Source organism: Rhineura floridana, chromosome 2 (assembly GCF_030035675.1).
Source record: "Rhineura floridana isolate rRhiFlo1 chromosome 2, rRhiFlo1.hap2, whole genome shotgun sequence".
Taxonomy (NCBI): domain Eukaryota; kingdom Metazoa; phylum Chordata; class Lepidosauria; order Squamata; family Rhineuridae; genus Rhineura; species Rhineura floridana.
In genome coordinates this window covers 97,972,876-97,994,873 of record NC_084481.1, presented here as the reverse complement: position 1 = coordinate 97,994,873, position 21,998 = coordinate 97,972,876, and the positions used below count along the sequence as shown (strand labels likewise).

The 21,998-nt window shown below is 45.3% G+C and overlaps 1 protein-coding gene across 6 annotated transcripts in view; it reads right to left on the bottom strand.

Annotated features, from left to right (window-relative positions):
* Window positions 1-3,536: 3,536 nt before the first annotated feature.
* CTNND1 (catenin delta 1) overlaps window positions 3,537-21,998 on the bottom strand; it is a 62,038-nt gene continuing 43,576 nt past the window's right edge. For 5 of the 6 annotated variants that reach the window (XM_061609691.1, XM_061609694.1, XM_061609696.1 and 2 more), the window contains 13 exons: window positions 21,750-21,933; window positions 20,680-20,797; window positions 18,451-18,604; window positions 18,073-18,090; window positions 16,218-16,286; window positions 12,726-12,853; window positions 10,678-10,828; window positions 9,008-9,200; window positions 8,781-8,895; window positions 7,757-7,844; window positions 6,031-6,078; window positions 4,826-4,917; window positions 3,537-4,092 (listed from right to left, as the gene is read on the bottom strand). In XM_061609691.1, coding sequence (XP_061465675.1) covers window positions 4,081-4,092; window positions 4,826-4,917; window positions 6,031-6,078; window positions 7,757-7,844; window positions 8,781-8,895; window positions 9,008-9,200; window positions 10,678-10,828; window positions 12,726-12,853; window positions 16,218-16,286; window positions 18,073-18,090; window positions 18,451-18,604; window positions 20,680-20,797; window positions 21,750-21,933 — 1,370 coding nt within the window. In that variant the 3' untranslated portion in view covers window positions 3,537-4,080. The remainder of the gene's footprint in view (window positions 4,093-4,825; window positions 4,918-6,030; window positions 6,079-7,756; window positions 7,845-8,780; window positions 8,896-9,007; window positions 9,201-10,677; window positions 10,829-12,725; window positions 12,854-16,217; window positions 16,287-18,072; window positions 18,091-18,450; window positions 18,605-20,679; window positions 20,798-21,749; window positions 21,934-21,998) is intronic. The other variant, XM_061609695.1, reaches the window with a different exon arrangement.

The window sequence follows — 21,998 nt, the reverse complement described above, 5'->3', positions numbered from 1 at the left end:
CCAGGTCACTGGAGTGTGCTGTGCCAAAGAGTCCACAAAATCCTGGAGCTCAAACTGACTCTCCAGGCACATTCTGGGCCATCTGTAATGACACCTAAACTGCCAATAAGGTACCAGCAAGTCTAGCTTTAGTTTGCCCTAATAATCTCCAAAGGATTATTTTGCTCTCAAGTCACTCTGGCAGCACACAACTGTCCTTCCCCGGATCCTCACACCAATATTTACACTTTGTAGGCCGAACTAGTCACTGTTAAAATTCATGAATGCATTTAATGCATCTGTTTTGCTTTATTTACACTGGGGGTGAGAAAGAGCCAAGATCCCTTCATCCCCACACTGCCATCCCAACAAATAGCAGTGGGATACCACTTTTATAAATAATTGTTCAGTTGTCGACAGATCCTTGCTGGACTTGAAATCGTTCCAACTGAATTAGTAGCAGCAGCAGCGGGCGAGTATAATGCTACTCTCCCTCTTGTATGTGTTCTAGTTCCAGTCACAAAGCCATCATCTGGAACTAAAATGAGTTCAGCAATGATTCTACAGCCGTTCTGCAACTGTTAATGTGAGCGAAATAGGAATAGACTAGGCTAAGAAAGGAGAGGACACTTTTATTATCTAGATTTAAACTTGCTAGGCTGTTCAAGCTTTATCAGTCACAGCAAGATTTGATTTTACTTCTTAGTGATTATTTTGCCACATTAAGTCCTTAACAGGAGCAGAAACTTGGCGATTACTGAACAGAAGTTGTGCATTTATTTAACAGGCCCAAAGCTCAATTCCTGGCATTCCTCATTCAGTTTCTCCAACAGCAAGGCATGTGGTGCTACACAGGGAAGACAACAACAGGCTAGACCAGGGATGGGAACTTGTGGCCCTCCAGGTTCTTTTGGACCCTGACCCAGTTAGCATGGGCAATGGTCAGAAATGGAAGTTGCTCTAGATAGATCCACTCTTTTTAACACTGATGTTTTGATTCTTCATGCATTACTGGGGTGCAAGGCCATTCCCAACCACCAAGCCATGGCCCTGTATGCATAAAGCATTCAAGAAAGGGGAGGGCAGAACTTGGGAGCCAATAGGCATGAAAAAGAAAGAGGAAGAAGGATTGCAGGACCACTAGAGAAAGCCCACTGGTTGCCTACATACCATGAGATGGAATGGGAATTTAAGCTTCCAAGCAAATGAGCTTGTTCCCCCTCCTTTCCCTACACCCAGAAACCATTTTGCAACTAATGCTGCAGAAATATATAAAACACCGGCAAAGAGAAAAGCACCATCAACACAGAACTAGAGTTTAAGAGTGAAAACCTTGGAATTTTGCCAACATTTGCTCTCTTGAAAGCAGTTTTGCAAACTGAGAAACAGACAAGGCAGAGGGTAGAGTTTAACCGTAATGAATCTACAATAGCACAAAAGGACAATTAAGGAACCAGTTTTATCTTACTCTTATTAATTTAAACAGCAATTGATCGTTCAAGTTAGGAGAAGAGGGAGGAGAGAAGCAATAATGTTTATTTCTGCTTGCGGTGTCTGGAGCGGACAGAATGTTTCACAGGAGATGCCTGATTGGCTTGTCCACTTCACAATATATCTTCTTACTCTTGAGGTTGGAGCAAAGGAGGACAATGCACTCTCAAAAAAGGTAAATCATCCTACTGAAGAGTTTACTCATAGGTTAACAAGTGGAATTTGTTGCAGTAGGAATGAAAAGCATCTTCGGCAGATAGGGATTGAATGTTAGGCCTGCATCCTATTCCGTTGGAAGAGTCAGCTGCTAAAAAGTGGTGTCACTGGATTAGAAAAAAGACAGCAACTATACTGTGGGTGGACTTTGTAAAATCTTGACCAGGTAGGTTTTCACGGTCTATTGTTATTTTATATCTACAATTCACTGAACAAGTGCAAACCTGACTCTTCCCTAATGAATCCAGTCTGATGGGGTGGAATAATCAGGGATATTCATTGGCCGCTCATATGTAGTCAGCAAATGACAGACTCAAGATTTGGATACGCCAATTCTATTTTAACAAATACACACTTTAAAACTTTATTTATATAAAAATCATTTCATTTTAAAAGCATTACAGAGTGAGCGCAGGACTCAAAGAACAGCAGGATGTTCCCCTCCCCCAGGGGTGCAAAGGAAAAGCAAAAAAAAAAGGTCAGTGAGTTATTAGTTCCACCTACAGCATTGAATTGGTCAGTGGGGAAGGGTATTTTTTTGGTTTTTCTGGAAATAAAAAAAGAAATAGTGTTTTACATTAGAAAAAGTCAACTGACTCCTCCCTCAGAGGGCTGATTTGCATGTTTAATCCCTCCCACTCCACCAAAAAGGAAAAAAACTGGGATTGGAGCACATCAGAGACCCCAAGAATCTTCCACCTTAAGCCCTCCTTTCTTGTGCAACATGGACTGTGAATTGAAGAGAATCCCAGGAGACGAGGGCAACAGAGTTCCTTCCAGTTACTGGGCTGAGGCAGAGCTCTGGAGGTCAGGAGGGAAAGGCTGCAGTCCTCTTCAGCAGAAAGAAGGTGGAGTCACCAATATGGTGCCCAGAGCTAGTCACTACGGTCCCCTTTACTGCTGCTTTTGCAGATTAGGACAAAGACTGTAAAGCGGACCCCCTAAATTCCTCTTGCTCCCCAAAACAGGGGAGCCATTAAGGTGCACATCATGATTCTCGCCTAACTGTGCTTTCACACCTCTCCCTCCCCATGAGCCCTCTAATTAGTCGACAGGATCAGTTCCTGGTCTCCCCCACTCGACTCCCAGGAGTGAAATACTGCAGTGGCACATGGTGACAGCAGGATTCTGGTTCCAGCTCAACGGAAGGGAGGGAAAGCAGGAGCATAGCTCTGTGCCAAAATTCATCTCTCCAGTTCAAGCCCTTTGCCTTCCTCACGCAAAACTAGCAAGAGCACCAAGCTATTTCACAGTGGCAAAGAAAGGCACGTGTAAAGAGTGACATAACAGTTTTCATTCCCCTGCCTGCATGGGAGGATTTGGGTAATATTTACAGTCAGTCTTCCCTCCCTCACACACTTTCCACATCACCAAACTTCCCACTTCAACAGCCCTCTGCACTTTGCAGCCCAACCCAAGCAACCACTGTTTAAACCAAAATTACCCACCAGCAACTCAAAACCAGATGCCCACTGTTGTTCTCCCCACTTGACAGCTAATGTTGCTGCTTCAAGGTATGGCGACGTCAGCCCCTTCCACCAACTTTCACTTAACATACTCTGTCCAATTCCCCTTCCCTCAAACCCCTGCACCCCACGCTGCTCTCCTCTCACAAATAAATAGCTTCCTAGACTCCGACTTAACCCATCTCAGATTAAACTACCAAGAAGGAAGAGACAGGAGAAAACAGATGCAAACCCACACATTCTTCCTCAGGCTATGAGGATACAGAGGGCTGTCCCCTCAAAGAGGCACTCTGTAAGGCCATCTTGCATCCAGATGGCCCAGATGCAAGTCACCCACAAGCTGTCCCTCCTTTGTCATCCCCCACCCACCCCTCCCTCCCTCCCCACCACCACCACCAGGAATGTTCCAGTACTCCCAGCATCCTTTGTTGCAAAAAAAATGAATCACACACAAAAATATATTCTATAGGCTAAGAGAAGAAGGAGACTGGTCTTCTCTTCACTTCTCTATGAAGAGAGAAGACACCTCCTTTTAAGAAAAAACTAGTTCCAGTATGGTAGATTTTCAGTTGAGATCCATCTGCACCAGTGGCTTCCATCATCTGCTGTAGATGAGAAGAAGCTTGTACTTTTACAGAGTTCTGCCTTACTTGCTTTAGTGAGATTCATTAAGAGTATTTGGTCTTCAAGAATTGCTGCGCTTTTGAAAAACAGACAAAAAAGAGTGTCCAGAGAATTGGATGCACGCAGCCATCTACAGGGAGGTGTGAGGCCCTGTGGGCTCAGAGGGGGCAGTCATTTGGCTGGGTGGCTGGACTTGTGTGCCAAGCGATTATTAAAAAAAAGAGAAGAGTCAGTCCATTTCACCACGAAGTGTTATACAAAGTATGTTATAAACCCAAAACAGAGAAGGCAGATGGTGGCAACTTTAGATCTTCTGCTGTGGAAAGAGGAAAAAAACCCAAGGTTAACACAGACACAGTCCAAAGGCAACAAGCAGCAGCTTTATATATGGCAAGCAGACAAATCACACATGGAATCTAGCAATCAAAGCCCCCGTGTGCTCTCGGTGCTGCAGGTCGCTGAAAGCAAGATTGGTGAAGCAAGATCCCAGATTTGATCCTGTCAACACTAGATTTATTGATTGGAGGAAGAGACCAGATTTTCTTTCTCCCACTTTTAGACATAGAACCAGAAGAGCCCTGAAGGAAGGACATACCATAGGAGGAGAAAGCAACGGGTCACTCTCCTCAAGGGATTCCTGCCCTTCCTCCTGCTGTAGACATACATATTGTTAGTAAATATGGTATGTTAGGTAGGAGGGGGGAGAAAAGGAACAAGAAGTCAAGCTGAAAAGTAACTTGGCGAGCGTGAAGAAGAGGCTGAGTTGAAGGCATTCAAAAGTCCACAACGGCAAGGGTTAGTTGTTTAGTGAACATCTTTGCCCACCCAAAAACAGTGGGGGGTGAGGGAAAGATGGCATGCCCCAGGACTATTTTCAGTGCATTCTGCCATTCTAGAACTCCTCCTCCTTTCAAACTTGGAAAGTGGCAACTTCACACATTTTCCCTGCCCCTCCCCATCCTCGTTGTTCCCTGTACCTAGAATCACCTCCCACCAGGTGCTTGTTAAGACCCAAGAGGCCTCTATCAATGGGCATCCCAGGTCTTTACCATCAGTGGTGCTCCCTTCATAGATTCCATTACTTCTCCAGATCTGTCCAAAGTCCTATTATGGTCCCGTTCATTCAGTGTAGAGTAATTATCTGAAATCAAGAAGAATACTTGATGTGAGAAACCTTCATAGGTGCCCAAGGTAAGTGAGGATACAACCTTCCCCTTCTTTATGACACAGTCCCCTTACATCTCCCTAGTCCGCCAGGGAACAAGCACCACCTTCTCCTTCCCTGCCAACATATACGGCAGCAGATAAGGAAGCAGGAGCACAAAGAGCATTGCTCTTGGGGCAAAACACACTGGGGAGGAGAGGAGAGAGCAGAAGTGTGCACATGTGCAGGAGCACCGCCCTAAGCCTTTGAAATGATATCGACAATAAAACAAATGCACAAGCAAGAATGGATCTGAGACTTCATGATGGGTGGTATGAGTGGGGCAGAAGACAAACACTATCAATTCTTTTGTACTCTTCTCCACTCAGTAGTTCTACCTACTAGCTAGGCTCCATGAAGCTGGGAAAGAGGGTCCACCATGATGCTGGTCAGTCCTGGGACACCCTGGAGTGTAATAAGTCCACTCATTTCCAGGGAGGGAGATATGCCAGTCTTAGTTTCTGGAACAGCTGTGCCAACCTGAGAGTATTAGGCATTTGGGGGAGAAAGATCAGTCCTGCCCCATTTTGGCAAGGCTAGCAGGGCTTTATCATGGGGCAATAGCCTTGCTTGACATTGGCAAGCCCCCTAATGCAGCTACCTACAGTACTTTATTAGCAGTATGTGAACACAAGGATGCTGCAGCCAGAGGATGCAACAGCTTTCAAAGCTATACTGACCTTTCCCCACACTCTAGCAACACTAGTTTATATGTTTTACTCCAGGCAAAACTTGAATTCAAGCAACTAAATGGTAGGGCTCATGCTGCTAGGAGGATCAGCTACCTATGTGAGGTGACGGACAGTGCTGGCAATGACCCAGCACAGCTATAGTGAGATGGGCTGGTAATGGATTGGTGTATGTGCATGTACAGGACTGAGTTAGACGGCAGTTCATCTATGCCGTATCAGGTTTTGAAGACAGGTTTGGAGCACTTTGGAGCTATATCGATGAGTGCTGGAGTTTATTCAGCAATATCCCCCCCCCCCAAGAAGTTTTTTTAAAAAACAGGACGCTTTCTTGCCCTTTCAGTCACTGATGCTCCCATACCTGGCCCCATGTTGCCCATCTGGATTTCCTCTCGGGAAGATTTCTTGTCTAGATAGAATATAAAAATCAGAGCAGTTACACACAGAGACACTGCTCCTTGCTTTCAACTAATGCAGCATTTGTCTTAGCTATACTGGCGTTTAGAACTACACATTAGATGATGGTCCCAGTTGACGTTTCTCACAAGTAGGAGGACTGCAGGCAATTTTGGCTATCCCCTTTCTCTATGCTAGAAATTCCAAACTATGATAAGGGGTTAATATTAATATTCACAACATCCTTTTTATTACTTTTTGTATTGTTTCAACAGTGAGCTACCCTGGTTCTTTTGAAAAAAGAAAGTAATCATTCAGTTTTTATCTTGTTCTTTGGCGAATGGGCTCTCACTGAGGCTCACAATGATAATGCAATGTCTAACAAACAAATTTTACAATGAAGTAACAACAAAAAACAGTATTAAAGAGAACTACATAATAAACTACAACGCAAAGAGGGGGGAAAAGTAGAACGCCAAGATCACTCCTGAAAGGTATTCCTAAAGAGAAAATCTCTCTCAACCTTTTAAATACTACAAACAGAGCTTGAAAGTCTACCTGGGGACTGCAAGTATCCATGCACGATGGTTCTCCCGATACCCACATAACAGAACTCCCAATGCCTAGAAGACTTGAGTATCAGGGCAAGGTCTACTCCACTGCATCAAATTTTCTATGTGCAAATTTTGATGTTCTCACCCCTCCTCCAGCTGCCACCCCACACAGGTATGCATTCAAAATACACAATCTCCTGCCTATATGGTGAAGTGCCAAATTCCTAGGAGGGCTGTACTGCATGTTTTCTCTTAAGATCTTAGTTCTAACTGCTATGGATGTGCACCAGATAACAGAATTTAAGAAAGGCTCAAGGGAGAAGGGGGTGGAGCCTTGTGCCTCTGCATGACTGACTGCTCTTCCTTTGTGATCTCTAGTCAAGTTGTCATATAAGCCACATGCCCCTATGACCTCCAGAAGAACTCTACTGCTGTGGAACAGGAAGAGGTGGGGGGTCTCTTCCAAATGGAAGGCCAGCAGTCTGCATTGACCTGACTTGACCTGGCCCTGCCTCTGGAGCAAGCTGAAAGAGTAAACAGGCTCAGGATACTTTCTCCACCAAGAGAGGACATAGCAGACAAACGGAACACTTGCAAAAGGTAGACTAAGATTTGCATGACTGTCCCAAAAGTGAAGTGGTGTGGCTTCTCTTCATCAGGACAGCATGAGGAAGTTACAGTACAGCTCTTCTAGTGAAGTGGCATTCCAATCCAAGAGTGGTATTTCACTTCAAAAGCATTTCCTTACACACATAGGTAAGTGCATCTGATTTGGCCTCCTCTGCACAACAATTTTAATGTTTATCACTAGAACTTGTGATACAAGGAAAAGAATACCTGTTCCTCCACCCCAAAGCTTGCCCTACAAGCGTGTGACAGTGCAGAAGCTTCATCCACATGTGTGGAAATGCGAGTTCAATGCTAACAAAATGTTAGCCCTCCCCACCCAGTCCCTAGCCGGAAAACCCTGGAGAGCCGCCTCCAGTCAATATAGGTCGGTCAGCGGTCTGGCCTGGTTTTAGGCAGCTTCCTAGGTTCCACCCTCTTCCACCACACAAAGGCCCAAGAGACCACCCTATGAACCAGGGCTCTTCTTCTGGCCCCGTATTTGGGTTTTACTACCAATCCTGTACTTACCTCCTTTTTGGTTCTTATCAATGAGGGGCAAGGTGCTGTCATCAAAGGAGTTGCCACCCTGATTTCTAGCGGTGTTATTCCGATTCACCTGGAAATAAGCAATTGTCCAATGTATCTAAGCTCCCATTAATGCTTATGTTCCTAATTCTCTAGGTATTTCCTCAGTACTTTGAAGCATATGCTGCCATCCTTGAGGGCTTTAGGAGCACCCCACCACCACCCACCACCCTTTGGAAAGGGCAGAGCTACAGAAACCAGCCATCTCATGCTGTTAGAATGCACAAATTAGACCTTCAACTGAAGGGCTGGATCCACAGGCTTTATCCTTTGTTCTTTTGACTCAGTGGAGTATAGTGGTTAGAGTATTGGACCAGGGAGGAATCTGTTCTAAACGGATTTATATACAGATTTTGGCAGTTCTGACCTGACCGAGCTTTGCTCATACGTTGGACTACCTTTTGCATCAAGCGCCTGAACCTTCTCATAGCTTTTTAAAAAAGGACTTAACTAATTATATGCAATATTATACACAAAAATACTGCTATTATACATACAGAAGAGCCAGACCACATTTAGTACTATATTTCTGCAGCATATAAGAGTTGTGTGTATTCGCAGAGTTATATGCAGAGCTTGGAAAAGTTACTTTTTTGAACTACAACTCCCATCAGCCCAGTCCAGTGGCCATGCTGGCTAGGGCTGATGGGAGTTGTAGTTTAAAAAAAGTAACTTTTCCAAGCTCTTGTTATATGCATGGTTGCATTTTATCTGTTTACATGCTGGTTACTTTAGGAAACCTAGAGTGTATATCAGTATGAGATAAATATTAGTAATACATATAATGTGAGAATTATTTGTATTTTTAATGGAACTGGAATGGGGGGAATGTGCTTCTCGCTGAGATTAAGAAACAAAATGGGGATTAGAAAAGATCCATGCGGATAAGCTCAACACTGAGATTTTCAGAAAATCCCATCCCTACCCACCCATGTCCTTCCACAACATTTGTTCATCCTCCAGATACCTGGAAGTCAGACTTCTTCCACCCTTCCTTCTCCAGTGGTTTCCGCAACTCTTTATACCCCCAGATGGTCTGCAACACAAGAGCAGCTGCTCTGACTTCTCTCTCTGAGCGGTTTCTAGAAGGAGAGAGCAAGAAGTCATTACAAAAGGACAAACATCCCAGCCTATAAGCCCCCTGAGAGGAGGGAGCGACTTGTGGCGCACAGTTCCCTTGGGAGTTGCACCCACCCAGATTTGTTGATCAGCACCAGTTTCTCAATGCCCTGCGTCTCCCGCAGTTTCTTTGCTGCTTCCAAGTTATCCACAATAACCTCATTTATGGTATTCAGCAAGGAGACCACAGTATCTTCAGAGAGGTTCTTAGCGGGCGTTTGCTGTCCCCCAGGCAAATTCTTCACTAAGCTGGGGATGGCATGCTTGCCTACGAAAGGGAGTAAATCAGAGTCACAGTCAAGAGGAAGGAAAAGACAGATGGGCAGAAGTCAAAGAAGTTTTCTGCAGACTTTACTCAATCTCTTTTGCTCAATGGGAGGCTCTCCTATTATAAGTTAGACAGAAGACAGGCTGGATACAGCAGAGGGGGGTGATTATGTTCTCCGCCGATCAGGGGAAGCAATTCTCAGCTGTCCATTCACTTGCCTGGGAGAGCAAGTTGCCAGCCAGGCCTTATCTAGGTAGGTGGCAGGAAAAGGAAAAGGCCACAACAAAATGTTGTAAGGCAAGCCTTCCTTAACCAGGTGCCTTCCAGGTGTTGTTGGGACTACTCTTCCCACCAACCCTGACCTTGGGCCATGCTGACTGAGGCAGGTGGGAGTTGAAGTGGGGGGGAAAAGAACACCTGTAGGGGAAGGTTGAAGGGGAAGCAGACTTCCCAGGTTGGGGCAGGCTGCTGCAACCACATCTCTATGTATTCTCTGGTCCTGGCACTTGTCATTCATGAACATGGTAAGCTACAGCCTTGAGCACTGCAGCACAATCTAGGTGGGGCTGCCTTTTGAAAAAATATTCAAGACCACGGCAGCACCCCCACTCCCACTGACCACAAGGACATTTTCTGCTGCTCCCCCAGGATCTGAGCTAATCCTTCTATTTCAAACACTTCCGCCCTATCTGCACGCTAAAACTGTGCAGGAAGTTACGGGTTAACTTTAATTTAGAAATGCTCAAGATAAGGTAGAGGAAGAAAACCGAAACAACAGAAAGTGATGGGGGAGCAGAATAATAATTTAAAAGATCACAGTTATCAAATCCCAACATGTATTGAGCTAAGGCACAATTTCAATCTAGAAACCCTTACATGACTTAAACTTTATATTATTTTACGCCAGTGTTCACCTGGTGCCCTCCAAATGTTGTCAGACTCCAACTTCAGCACCCCTGAACATGGGCCATGCTGGTTGGGGCTAACGTCCAACAACATTTGGCAGGCACCAGGCTGAGGAAGGCTGCTTGAGGTTACTCTCTCCCCCCACCAGGTCAATATTCTGTTATGATTCATTAGGTTCCTTCCCTCTCACTCTCACTCTCACTCTCACTCTCTCACACACACCCCCCCCACACACACACCCCACACACACACCCCACACACACCCCACACACACACCACACACACACACCACACACACACACCACACACACACACCACACACACACACCACACACACACACCACACACACACACCACACACACACCACACACACACACACACACACCACACACAAAGCCTGCCTACTTTTAAAGAACAGTGCATTCCTTGGCACTGAGCATCTTTCAAGCAGCAGCACCAGTTCTTTTAGTTTGTCCAGTTATTTGCATAATTCAGCAAGAATGTGTTTTGAAAAGGACGCAAGTCTTTCACTTTTTAATGGTTACGTTCCTTCCCCTGTTCTGCTCTCACCAATCAGCTCTTTGTTACGGGAATCCACTGCCAGGTTGCGCAGAGCTCCGGATGCAGCTTTCACCACACGTTCGCTATCGTGGGTCAGAAGGTCAGCGATGGCAGAGAGACCTTTCTCCTGGCGCAACGCAGAGCGGATGTACCGACCGTACTGCAAAGAGGCAACACAGGCACTTGGCTTCAAGTAGCAACAGGGTGGGCTGTCTCTACACAGGAATACATTTTCTGCTCATGCTCTGTAACAAAATGCCCCTGACCTTACCCTCAGTATTCCCTCACCCACAACATTCTTGTCATGAGAGCTCAGTTTCCTTAGCAGTTCCCACAGCGAAGGCCCCCAGTTCCAATACCAAGAACAGCTGTTTATTTTTTTTTACAGTTAACACCCAGCTTGCCAAATGCCTTGTCACCACAATGTTGACTTTGCTGCTTCCCACTGGAAATTCCCCATCAGGCCAGGGCTAGAGCAGAGAGACACAAGATCTCGAAGTCTCCATCTGAAATCTTACCCAAGGGATATTTGAAGGCAAGGTTCTTGCAGCCATGGGGAGCATTTCTGACCTTCCACAGCTCCCAAGACCAGAACCTACATGCATGCTAGGATTGCTCAAGCATGTTGGAGGGACAGGAGCAAAGCAGCACCGCTTCATCCTTGCTTATTCTCCTGCCGCCACCCCCCCCCCCGGTCCTAAGCAACTTGGTTCCATGTCCTACCCAAAGGCCAATACTTGGGTGCACTCTTTTTCCTTCCTCAAGCAAACTCCTACTACAGGAATGGGGACCCTGTGCCTTTCCAGGTGTTGTTGGGGCTGCAACTCCCATCCTCCCTGACCACCGGCCATGTTGGTCGGGGCTGGTGGGGAGCCGGAATTCAACAACAGCGGGGAGGAGGGCCCCATCCACGTCCTATTAGATCTGCTAGAGTGGAACAGCAGGTGCAGTGGGCAGAGGGACGCTCCTCTGAGGTTCCTCACTTAGCAGCTCCTGCCAGATGTGAGTAAGGTAAGCTGGAAGGATGGAAGGGAAGGAAGGACCACGTGGATGTGTTGGGGGAGGGGACAGAGAGGTCAGGAGAAGCAACAGCGTGAAGGAGCAAAACGAGGGCATCGGAGAGAGGAGAGAACAAACATAAAATAGAGGGAGGGGGAGAAGGGAAAAAAGAGAGGGATTGGAGGAGGAAAAGAGAGAAAAGTTGCATACAGTTCCATTGCCTGCATGGAGAGGGCATAAAGCAATGGGAATCCTTCTCCCAGCACCTGCCAAAAGGCCATCAAGCAGGGCTTGAGCCAGTGGTTAACAACACATTAGACAAATACAGGGAGTTTACTTTGCAGCGTGTGCAGAGACCAATGCTGGACGAGATGCACCTGTAGCCTGTTCCGGGTCAGGCAGTTCTTTCAGGGGCACAGCAGGAGGAAGCTGTGCTATAACTCACTTCCACCTATGCACTTCTGCAGGAGAGCGAAGGGTGCACAAAACCTTCCCACAGCTCTGGTCGTGCTACAACAACTAGCAGCAGCCCACTCACCACTTCTTGACAGTTGTGGGAAGTGGGGGCAGGAACTTGTGGGCTCCTTTTTAAAAAAAATGAACTGCAATTCAAAACCTGCAAGTGTCCCTCCCCCACTCCAGAGTAGCATAAAGTTTTGACTGAGTGTCATTTACTTTAAGGGATGGTAGAGCCAAAGGGGCAGCGGTTAAAAACTGCACATGGTAAAAAAGGCATCCTAATCCTGGGTCTGAGGAAACTTGCTAGGCAGCTCTTATGTTACTCCAAACTTTAAAAACAAACAAAAACCAAACCTTTTTCCATCAGTCGGAACAAATGTAACCTTTAAAATGGCCAATACCTGTGACCAGACTTGTTTATGTTAGTTTGCCCAGTTCAACATATGTTCAAATACAAGGATGGATCACATGGGCTTCCACCTGTGAGCGTACAATGAGACCCTTCTGCTTTGCCTACCTCAAACCCTTTGTTAGTTGTTTTTTTAGTTAAAAAAAACAGGATCCAAACTGCAGTCACTGCCTCTTATGTAGTCACTCACCGTCCAGCGGCCAGCACACAAGTTCTGGATGGCTCCTGCTGAAGCTTCTAAGATAGCCTGGGTTTTGCTCTCCTTCAACAGTGAGATATATATGCAGACAATTTCTGGCTGGAAGAGGAGTTCATAACCTAACAAAAAGCAGATAAGAATGTTACACATGAAGCCTACCAAGCTCCTCCAGGTGGACCCCCATCATCCAAGACGGAACACAGGAACCTGCCCAATACCAAGGCCCGACGCTCGGTCTGTCGAGCTCAGCGCTGTCAACTCCAATTAGCAGCAACTCTCCAGGGCCCTAGGCAGGGATATTCCCAGCCCTACCTGGAGATGCCAGGGATCGAACAGGGGACCTTCCCCATGCAACATAGATGCTCTACCACTGAGGTGCAGCCCTTTTCTAAAGGACTCCCCATAAGGTAGGTGATAGGCTGGGGGGGGGGGGAGGAGAAGAGCTCCCTCAATAGTGGTGCCCCATTTGTAGAACTACCCCACCCCACCCCAGAGGTGGCCTACCTGGTGCCAACACTGCCCAGCCCTGAAAGGGTAACAATTTTTATTCTCTGAGGCTTTCATTTTTTCTTAACGTTACTGTAGTTTATATATAGATGATCTTGTTGTTGTAAACTGCTCCAGCAACTCTGCTGGACCACTGCTATTATACCCTTTCAGGTCAGGCGACTGCGTCCACAGAGCAAGACTGTTTAGTTTAGTGTGTTACAGTCAAAGACCAAAAATGAGCACATATAGGAAAATTACAGCAGAGCAAAAAATATATCATGTGACATAATAAAAAAACAAAATAAGGCTCAAAATTACAATCATTAAAAGGAAGCACGAATTATTTGGGCTGCATGTACAAATTTAGCAGCTTGAATAGTGATGTCTTTATCAGAACAACAGACAACAGCATAATTATCATTTCATTAGAAGAGAAATTTTTTAAATTTCTGATTCATCAAAATGGGTTTGAGAAATTTAGATCGAATTTGTGTGTAAAGCACGCAATCCAACATGGAATGACAAAGGGTTTTGATCTTTTCAGAACCACAGGGGCAGATGCGATATTCATAAGGGATATGGCAAAATCTCCCTTCCATAATTGCAGAGTTTAGAGCATTAAATCTGGCTTTTGAAAAAGCCAGACGTAATTTGGGAAAAGTAAGAAAATAAAGATAGGGAGCAGGTTTACCAAATTCAAAAGTTAAATTTAAATATTTAGGGGAGCAGAATTTCGAAGCGCTAGCGGTTGAATTTTGCAAATCAGTATCTGTAAGCCGGGAATGGATTAGTGAGCATACCGCACTTGGAGTCTGTGTGGTCAGGAAGTCCTTGGATAGAACTATTCTCAGCAATTTGGCTTCAATTTTTTTAAGCCAAGAAGAGGGATGCGGATCATCCCCCAAAAAAGCTATAAGACCTTGGGGGGGAGTTAGAGATATTTTCACCCAATAATTGGTGGTCATAATCCACGCCCGACAGTCCAAGGAAGACAGACCACATTCAAGTCTTAAAGCCGCTGAGGGAACACAGCGTGGCAGAGCTAGGAGGCGGTGAAGGAAACTGGAAAGCATAGATTCAACAGAGGAACTTAAATACTGAATCCAAATGGGGACACCATAAAGAAGTTGGGGGATAATCTTGTATGAAAATAATTTAATAAGTGCTGGGACAAATCGACCCCCTTTATAGCAAAAAAAACGAAATAAGCTCTTTATGGAATACCTTGCCTTCATTACTGCCGCTCTTACATGGGTGGACCAACTTAGGGAGGAATGGAAAATTATGCCTAAGTATCTATAATAAGCAACTTGTGCAATTTGGTGACCATTTATTGACCAGACGGGAAGGGATTTACTGTTAGAAAAGACTAAGATTTTAGTCTTGTCAAAGTTTATGACTAATTGATTATCAGTACAGTAAGACATAAACGCCTTTATCATTCGCGTGAGGCCAATCTTTGAAAAGGACAAGAGCACAGCGTCATCCGCATAGAGCAATAGTGGGCATCGTTCGGAGGCAATCTTGGGAATATGGAAGTCCTGGGAAAGATATTGATCTTTCAAGTCGTTTAAATATAAATTAAAAAGAAGGGGGGCTAAGATGCAACCTTGCCTCACCCCTGTAAACGTATGAATGGGATTTGACAAACCACCATCTTTGCCACAGCAAATACGGAGGGAGGTATTTTGATGTAATTTAAAAATCAGAAAAAGGAGTCTCTTATCAATAGAGGTTTTTGATAATTTAAACCAGAGTTTGTCCAGTGGGATGGAATCGAATGCAGCCCTTAAGTCGATAAAGGCAACATGAAGACCTGTACTGTTTATTATATTTTTCAGCAAGGTGCTGTAGGACTAGACAGTGATTCAGTGTGGAACAACCCTTTCAGAACCCTGCTTGTTCTGAGCCCAAGTTGTTTTGATCATCAAGCCAGGACTGAAGTTTTATTTTCAAATAGGATGCGTACAGTTTTCCAATAGTGGATAGGAGACTAATGGGGCGATAATTGGCAGGATCGTGTCTTTCCCCTTTTTTAAAGATGGGTATAATGATAGCTTCTTGCCAAGATGTTGGAAAGTGGCCCGATTTATTAAAATTGGAAAACAGTTTAGCTAATAGAGGGGCCCACCAGTTTGGATTATTTTGTAAAAGTTCAGCAGGGATGTTGTCTGGGCCTGGTGCTTTTCCTTTCTTAAGGGCTGCAATCAATTCCCTGATTTCGGCTTGGTCGACAAGCGGCCAGTCCGGAAGCAGGAAAGGGTCAAGGGACAAAGAATTTGTTGGGTTGATTAAAAGTTTATTTTGGTATAGAGACGTAAAATAATTTCCCCAAATCTGGGGGGAGATAGAATACACGGCTAAGGGATGAATTTTAAAGGCCTTCGTGATAATAAACCAAAATCTCTCCGAATTGTTTTGTCTGGATGCATCAATAAGATTATTCCATTCCTCTTTAATTGCTTTCATTTTTTCTTAATGTTACTGTAGTTTATATATAGATGATCTTGTTGTTGTAAACTGCTCCAGCAACTCTGCTGGACCACTGCTATTATACCCTTTCAGGTCAGGCGACTGCGTCCACAGAGCAAGACTGGCTGTTTTCCCAGCACACCTGCGTGCCGCACCTTTGTCAGGGACTTCAGATCGTATCTGACGTTCAAAAATCTGCATCTTCGCCCAATAAAACATGTCTCAACAGTTCATGACTCACGTCCTTTGCCTTCATCTGAGGCTGAACATGCGAGAGTTCACACAACGAGATGCTACACAGGAGAAGAAATTAGCCTCCGTAGCCCTCCCCCAAAAGGAGGGGAAGAAGGAAGCGGCCTTATACCAGAACAGAGCTTTGTCCATCTAGTCCAGCACTGTTTATTCTGACTAGCAGCAGAGAGTTTTTCCGTCACTGGTCCTGGCACGGATTGAACCTGGGACCTTCTGCACACAGAGCATGTGAGCCATTGCCCTTCCCCATAAAAGAATAGGAACAATTACCTTTCGCAGGGGTTTGTCTTTTTGGGAAGTCCACAATATCAGTAGAAGGATCCTCTGTAGGTTTTTTACCTGGGGATGGGGGGAAGCCCAAACAATATTAAGAGAGAAGCAAGAGGAAGTTCCCTCAAGAAAAAGCTCCATGTTGCCTATCGAAATACAGCCTCCCCATTAAAGCTGCAGATTCTTCTGCTTAAGGATGCAAAGCTAAAAAGGGACATTTGTGTTGGCCCAACTGTAGTTCTCTGTGTGTGCGTGTACGTGAGTGTACGTGAGTGCATGCCATAAAGTTACCTTACCCTGAGCCAAACCAAAGGCCCATTTATCCCAGTACTGATTGTTATAACTGGCAGTGACTCTCCAATCAGAGTTCTTGTGCAGTACTGCTACCAAAGTTCCTATAACTCAGGGATGGGAACCCCGTGGCCCTCCAGCTATTGCTGGACTCCAGCTCCCATTATCCTTGACCACTGGCCACGCTGGCTGAGGCTGATGGGAGCTGGAGTCCAGCAACACCTGGAGGGCCACAGATTCCCCACCTTTGCTTTAACTGCAGGTTCCAGGGATTCATTTGGGACTTTGTGTGTGCAAAGCATGCAATTCACCACTGAACTATGGTCCTGTTCTACTTAATTCGGAACTGCCAAGGCCAGAGAAGGTCTTACTCTAAGACTAAGCAGCTCTTCACAACTGTCAAGCAAAACAGGCCCAACTTCTTGCCATTTCACACCAACCATACAACCCTAGCGTCAAGTTTACAACAAGTGCTCCCCTCCCTCAAGCAGTTGTTGCAGCACAACTTCCCCATCTGCATCCAGAAAACAACCAGCACCCAAGCCAATGCAATGTCTTTGCTTAAGATCCCAAGTGGGAGCTTATTCTGTATCCAAAATAATACAAATACAAACTGAGCAGAACAACGCAAAGTTGGCATCCTTCCTATTTGCACAAGCCATTCTGTTCAAGATTTGCCTTTTTTTAAAAAAGGAACTTTTCATTATGAAGGAATAAAAGTTGCAAAGACTGGGGGTGGAGAAATCAAGGAGCCAGAGGGGCAAACAAGTATGGCAGGAAATAAACAGTGAATTAGGAAGGTGGGGAGATATCTTCCTGCTGCAGAAGCCAAAGCTAAAAAGGTTAGTTACCTGTTCCACCCCCCCAAGGGTATTATTCTCTCTCTCTCTCCCCATGCTTGACACCTCATGATTTAATGTCTCAAAGGTGAAAGGCCATTTCACACATTATTCAGTGGCAAACATATGTTTGTCTATGCTCAACTGACAATTGCAGCTAAGCACAGCTTACTGACAGGCACCCACGTACAATACATGCATTTCCAAACATGCTCTGTTGCATTCACACATTAAACATCTTCATGTTTACATCTAAAATGGTGTAATGCAGAAAAGGCTAACCTGTGGCCCTCTAGACTAGAGGTTGCTGGACTACAGCTCCCGGCATCCCTGACTACTCGCCATCCTGGCTGGGCCTGATGGGAACTGGGGGTCCAACAACAACTGGACAACTTCAGGTCCCCCATTCCTCGTGTAATGCATGCAGTGGCTTTACTGCTACTCCTCTCTGCGCTCAATACTTCCTTTCCTTGGTGGTGGCTTCGATGCGCTCCCTAAGCGGAGCGCAAGCATATGAGCCAGGAGACAGCATTCTCTCCCAAACAAGGACAACTCAGTAGGAACAGGGTGCTTCACACACAGGACACACCGTTTGCTTGTGCTGCTGGATGGGTTCAGCCACAGCGGTGAAGAGGGCAGAGGAAAGATTTGGAAGAAGCTTGCAAAGTCGCATGTTTCACAGAAACAAGCATCCCCCCCCCCGCTCTGACAAAAGCTCAACTCACCTTTCGAGAACCACTCGTCTTTTGGGCGTGAGGAGGAGGACAGGGGAGAAGGGAGGCAAGAGAGCAGACATGCCAGCAGGATTCACAGGCCATTTGGAAGGCAAGCAAAAGAGAAGGGGAAACAGGCCACAAATTAATTAAAGACCCATCCATCACCTTGATTGACACACCAAAAAGCCCATCATACCAGTTATCAGGCCTTGAGAGATAAAGAGCAAGAGGAACAGCAAAAGTTACTGCGGCTACAGAATGCTTCTATGGCAAAACAGCAGCTTGTCCCACAAAGACTTAAAACAGCACTGAAAAACTTCCCCCCTCTGCCCCCTTGGTTACCCCCTTTGCAAGACTGGATAGGCAGAGTGAGCAGAGTTATCCTACCTTTGCCTTTTTTGGCACCAAAGCAGCTGGCTGCATGGGGGCCAGTGTTGTTGGCAGCATTGAGGGGTGCTTCCTGATAACGCTCTGCATGTGGGACCTCACGATGCACTTGGTAGGACAGGTTTCTCAGGAGGCAGACACAGTTTTCCACAAGCTGGCAAAAAAACCAGACAGTTCCTCAAGTTAGGTATCAACTGGAAGTTCAAAAGGTTCAAGAGTGCTTATACACGAAGATGCAAGCACATGGCAGATGAGAAAGAAGCAGCCCTGGAAGCGTTCTGCGTGTTGGTGCAGCGATTCCACAGGAGGCCATCTGCTGGTGGCAACCAAGTCAGTCTGTTGCCAGGAGCAGAGACACCCTCTCTCCACAATTCGGCACAGAAAGCAGTTCAAGAAGTCAAACCATTGAGCATCACAGTAGACAGCAACGCCCACCATTAGAACGGTTAAGCGAAAGGGCAGCCAGAAGCCAAGAAAATGGATACCTACATAACCGTAATCAGGCAGGCACCTTTGTTGTATTGTTTTAGGCATTTGCTAAACACCTTTATGTTGAGGCAACCCTTTCCAGGCACTGACATTTATTATGTATACTCTGTTGATTATTATCAATGTGTGGGATCAATTTGGTTATGCCTACTTAACATTTATTGATTTGATTGGTATTTTCTTATAAAGGATCGCCACTTTGCATGGATCTGGAGGCTAGAGAGAGGGCCTTCTCAGTGGTGGCTCCCAAATTATGGAATGATCTTTCTGACAAGGTGGGCCTGGTGCCAACACTGTTATCTTCTCAGCGCCAGGTCAAGACTTTCCTCTTCTCCCAGGCATTTTAGCATGTGTTTTATACTGTTTTAAATTGTTTTAAATTGTTTTTATAAGATCTGTTTTAAATTGTATTTGTTTTAATGTTTTTCGTTACTGTAAACCACCCAGAGAGCTTCGGCTATGGGGCAGTATGCAAGTATAATAAAATAAATAAATAAATAAATAAATAGGGACAGTAAGCTAGGATTCTCGAGAGCACCCTTCCCCAACCTGGTGCCCTCCAGATGTTTTGGGTTACAGATCCCATCAAGCCCCAGCAAACATGGCCCAAGTTCAGGGGTGCTGGAGTTGGAGTCTGACAATATTTGGAAGGCACCAGGTGAACACTGGCATAAAATAATGTAAAATTCAAGTCATTTAAGGGTTTCTACATTGAAATAGTGCTTTAGCTCAGTATGTGTTGGGATTTGATAACTTTGATAAAAAAAAATTATTCTGCTCCCCCATCACTTTTTATAGTTTCAGTTCTCCTCCTAGTGCAGCCAATGGGACTTGCTGTTAGTGAGCCCTGCTTTCTCTGACTGGCGATTACAGCGAGATCCTTTGATCTTTGGCCACACTCACTTGTCTAAATTAGCCTGTGGGGCGGGGGAAATTAAGGATTAGCCCATCAGCTGGATCCAGTTGCCCATCTGGAACTAGCAGGCATCAGTCTGTGGAAGGCTGCTCTAGAGCAGTGGTTCCCAAACTCCCCCCCCCCACAAACCCATTTGAAAATCACTGATGTTATTTTTTCTCCTTCTTGTAGCAATTGTAATGCTCTGTGTTAGATGCTGTATAATTTTAAACCCATTTTACTGTTTATTTTGCATATTGCTTTCATAGCATTCCAATCTGCCTGACATAGAATTCAAATTACAATACAATAAATGGGGCAATAAAATACAATTAACAAAACAATAATGTTTAATGTGGACATGCCATGGACCCCCTGAAGGAAGCTCGTGGACCCCTAGTGGTCCATGGACCACAGTTTGGGAACCCCTGTTCTTACAGCATCTGTGAAACAACCCACAGAAACCCCGAATGGAGTACAACCTTGTTAGGCGACAGATCCCTACAGCATGACAGGAAGGGCGGATATTATGCCCAAAGCCCATGCAAGGACAGATCTGGGGAGTGGGGAAGATAAAACCTGCATATGCTCTATTGGCAGGATCCCCTGTTCACAGGATGGAGGGAAATGATCCAAGGATGAAGAGCAAAGACTGTTCCTCAGGCACAATAAAGCCTCAGATCTCCACCCAGATATTGCTCCCGCTTTATCCGGGAAAATCAGAAGACAGATAAACAGTCCATTGTGTTTGGTATGGAAGAATCTCTCCCCACCCCACCCTCTATACTATGCTCCACGTAAGGGCAAGCTGCAGCTAGAAGAGTGTTATTTCTCCCTGCGTTTACCTTGCTGTCTAAATCTTTCTGGCCAATTTCTGCTTGGACAATGTAGATAAGGGCATCCACTAGCCCGTCACACTCTCGCAGCTTTCGGCGGGCTTCACTCCTCTCTGAGCTGACATTTCTATAAAAGGAGAAAAACATTAGAAAAATGAAGACATCAGCAGTTATAATGACTTTTAAAGCATGTTATGCCTTTCTTGCTTAAATGTAGGCCAAATTTCCACCCTGAAATCTGTGCTAGGATGGTGGTGGTGACTTCTAGTCTCTGGTGTTAGGCTTCTGCTGTGTTATTTGAAGGTTTTTTTCAGCAGCTTTGGAACCACTTGACATGACCCTGTGACAGCCTACTAGCCATATTGATCTTCAATAACATGCTATCAGCCTCTCTGACCATCAGACAAATTTTTGGCTGCTACAAAAGCAAGCAAAAGCAGCCAAGCAGAACCAGCAGTTCCATCCTGTTCATTCTCCCCATGGTCCATCTCTTACCCCAGCATGAATTAGGGGAAAGACACCAGAATATAGGGCACCAATGACTTACCCTCAGAAATTCCACATTAAGACAAGTCAGGAGTTCTTTGGCCTTCTCAAATAACAACACCTCCAGTTTGTCAGAAGGCCAACCTCAAACCCAGGATTCTATCTCCAGTCTAACTGTGCATCTCACTTCTCACACAGTGACTCGAAGAGCCACAAAATTTGCTCCCTAAACCCTCTTCTCAATAAGCTGGCAAATATCAGGCTCATCTTATGCCTTTTGTGTGATGGCACCGGCCCTTTGGAATGACCTCCCAATGAACATCAGACAGGTACCTACAGTATTGGCATTCAGGTGCCTGCTTAAAGCTCATCTACTCACCCAGGCTTTCCCTGAGGAGTGATCTAGCTGCGTTTCATGTATTAAACTGATCTATTAATTTATGATGTGGCTGTTATTGTTGATTCTATGTTGTTCACCACCATGATGTTGGTGGTATAGAATCTTTTGCAAATATAAAACAAAACAAAAAGCAAAACCAGGCAAAAGGTCTCTAGAATTTTCAGCATGAAGGTGCAAGACAGCTCCAGCTTACCTAAGGCAGCCAATGGTATTGGTGAGCACCGACTCCCACTCTATGTGGCGGGGTTTTGAGTCCTCACTGGGCTCCCTCTCCCATCCAGAATGTGGAATGATAACCTCATCTGTGAGGGTATGCAAGGCATTATCCACAATGGCCATTTTTATTGAGTCATGAGAGGAAAGGTTCCACAGTGTCCCTGCAACAAGAGAAAACGTTTATCAAACAGCGTCTGCACATACTTCATCAGAAGAGTCCTGAAGC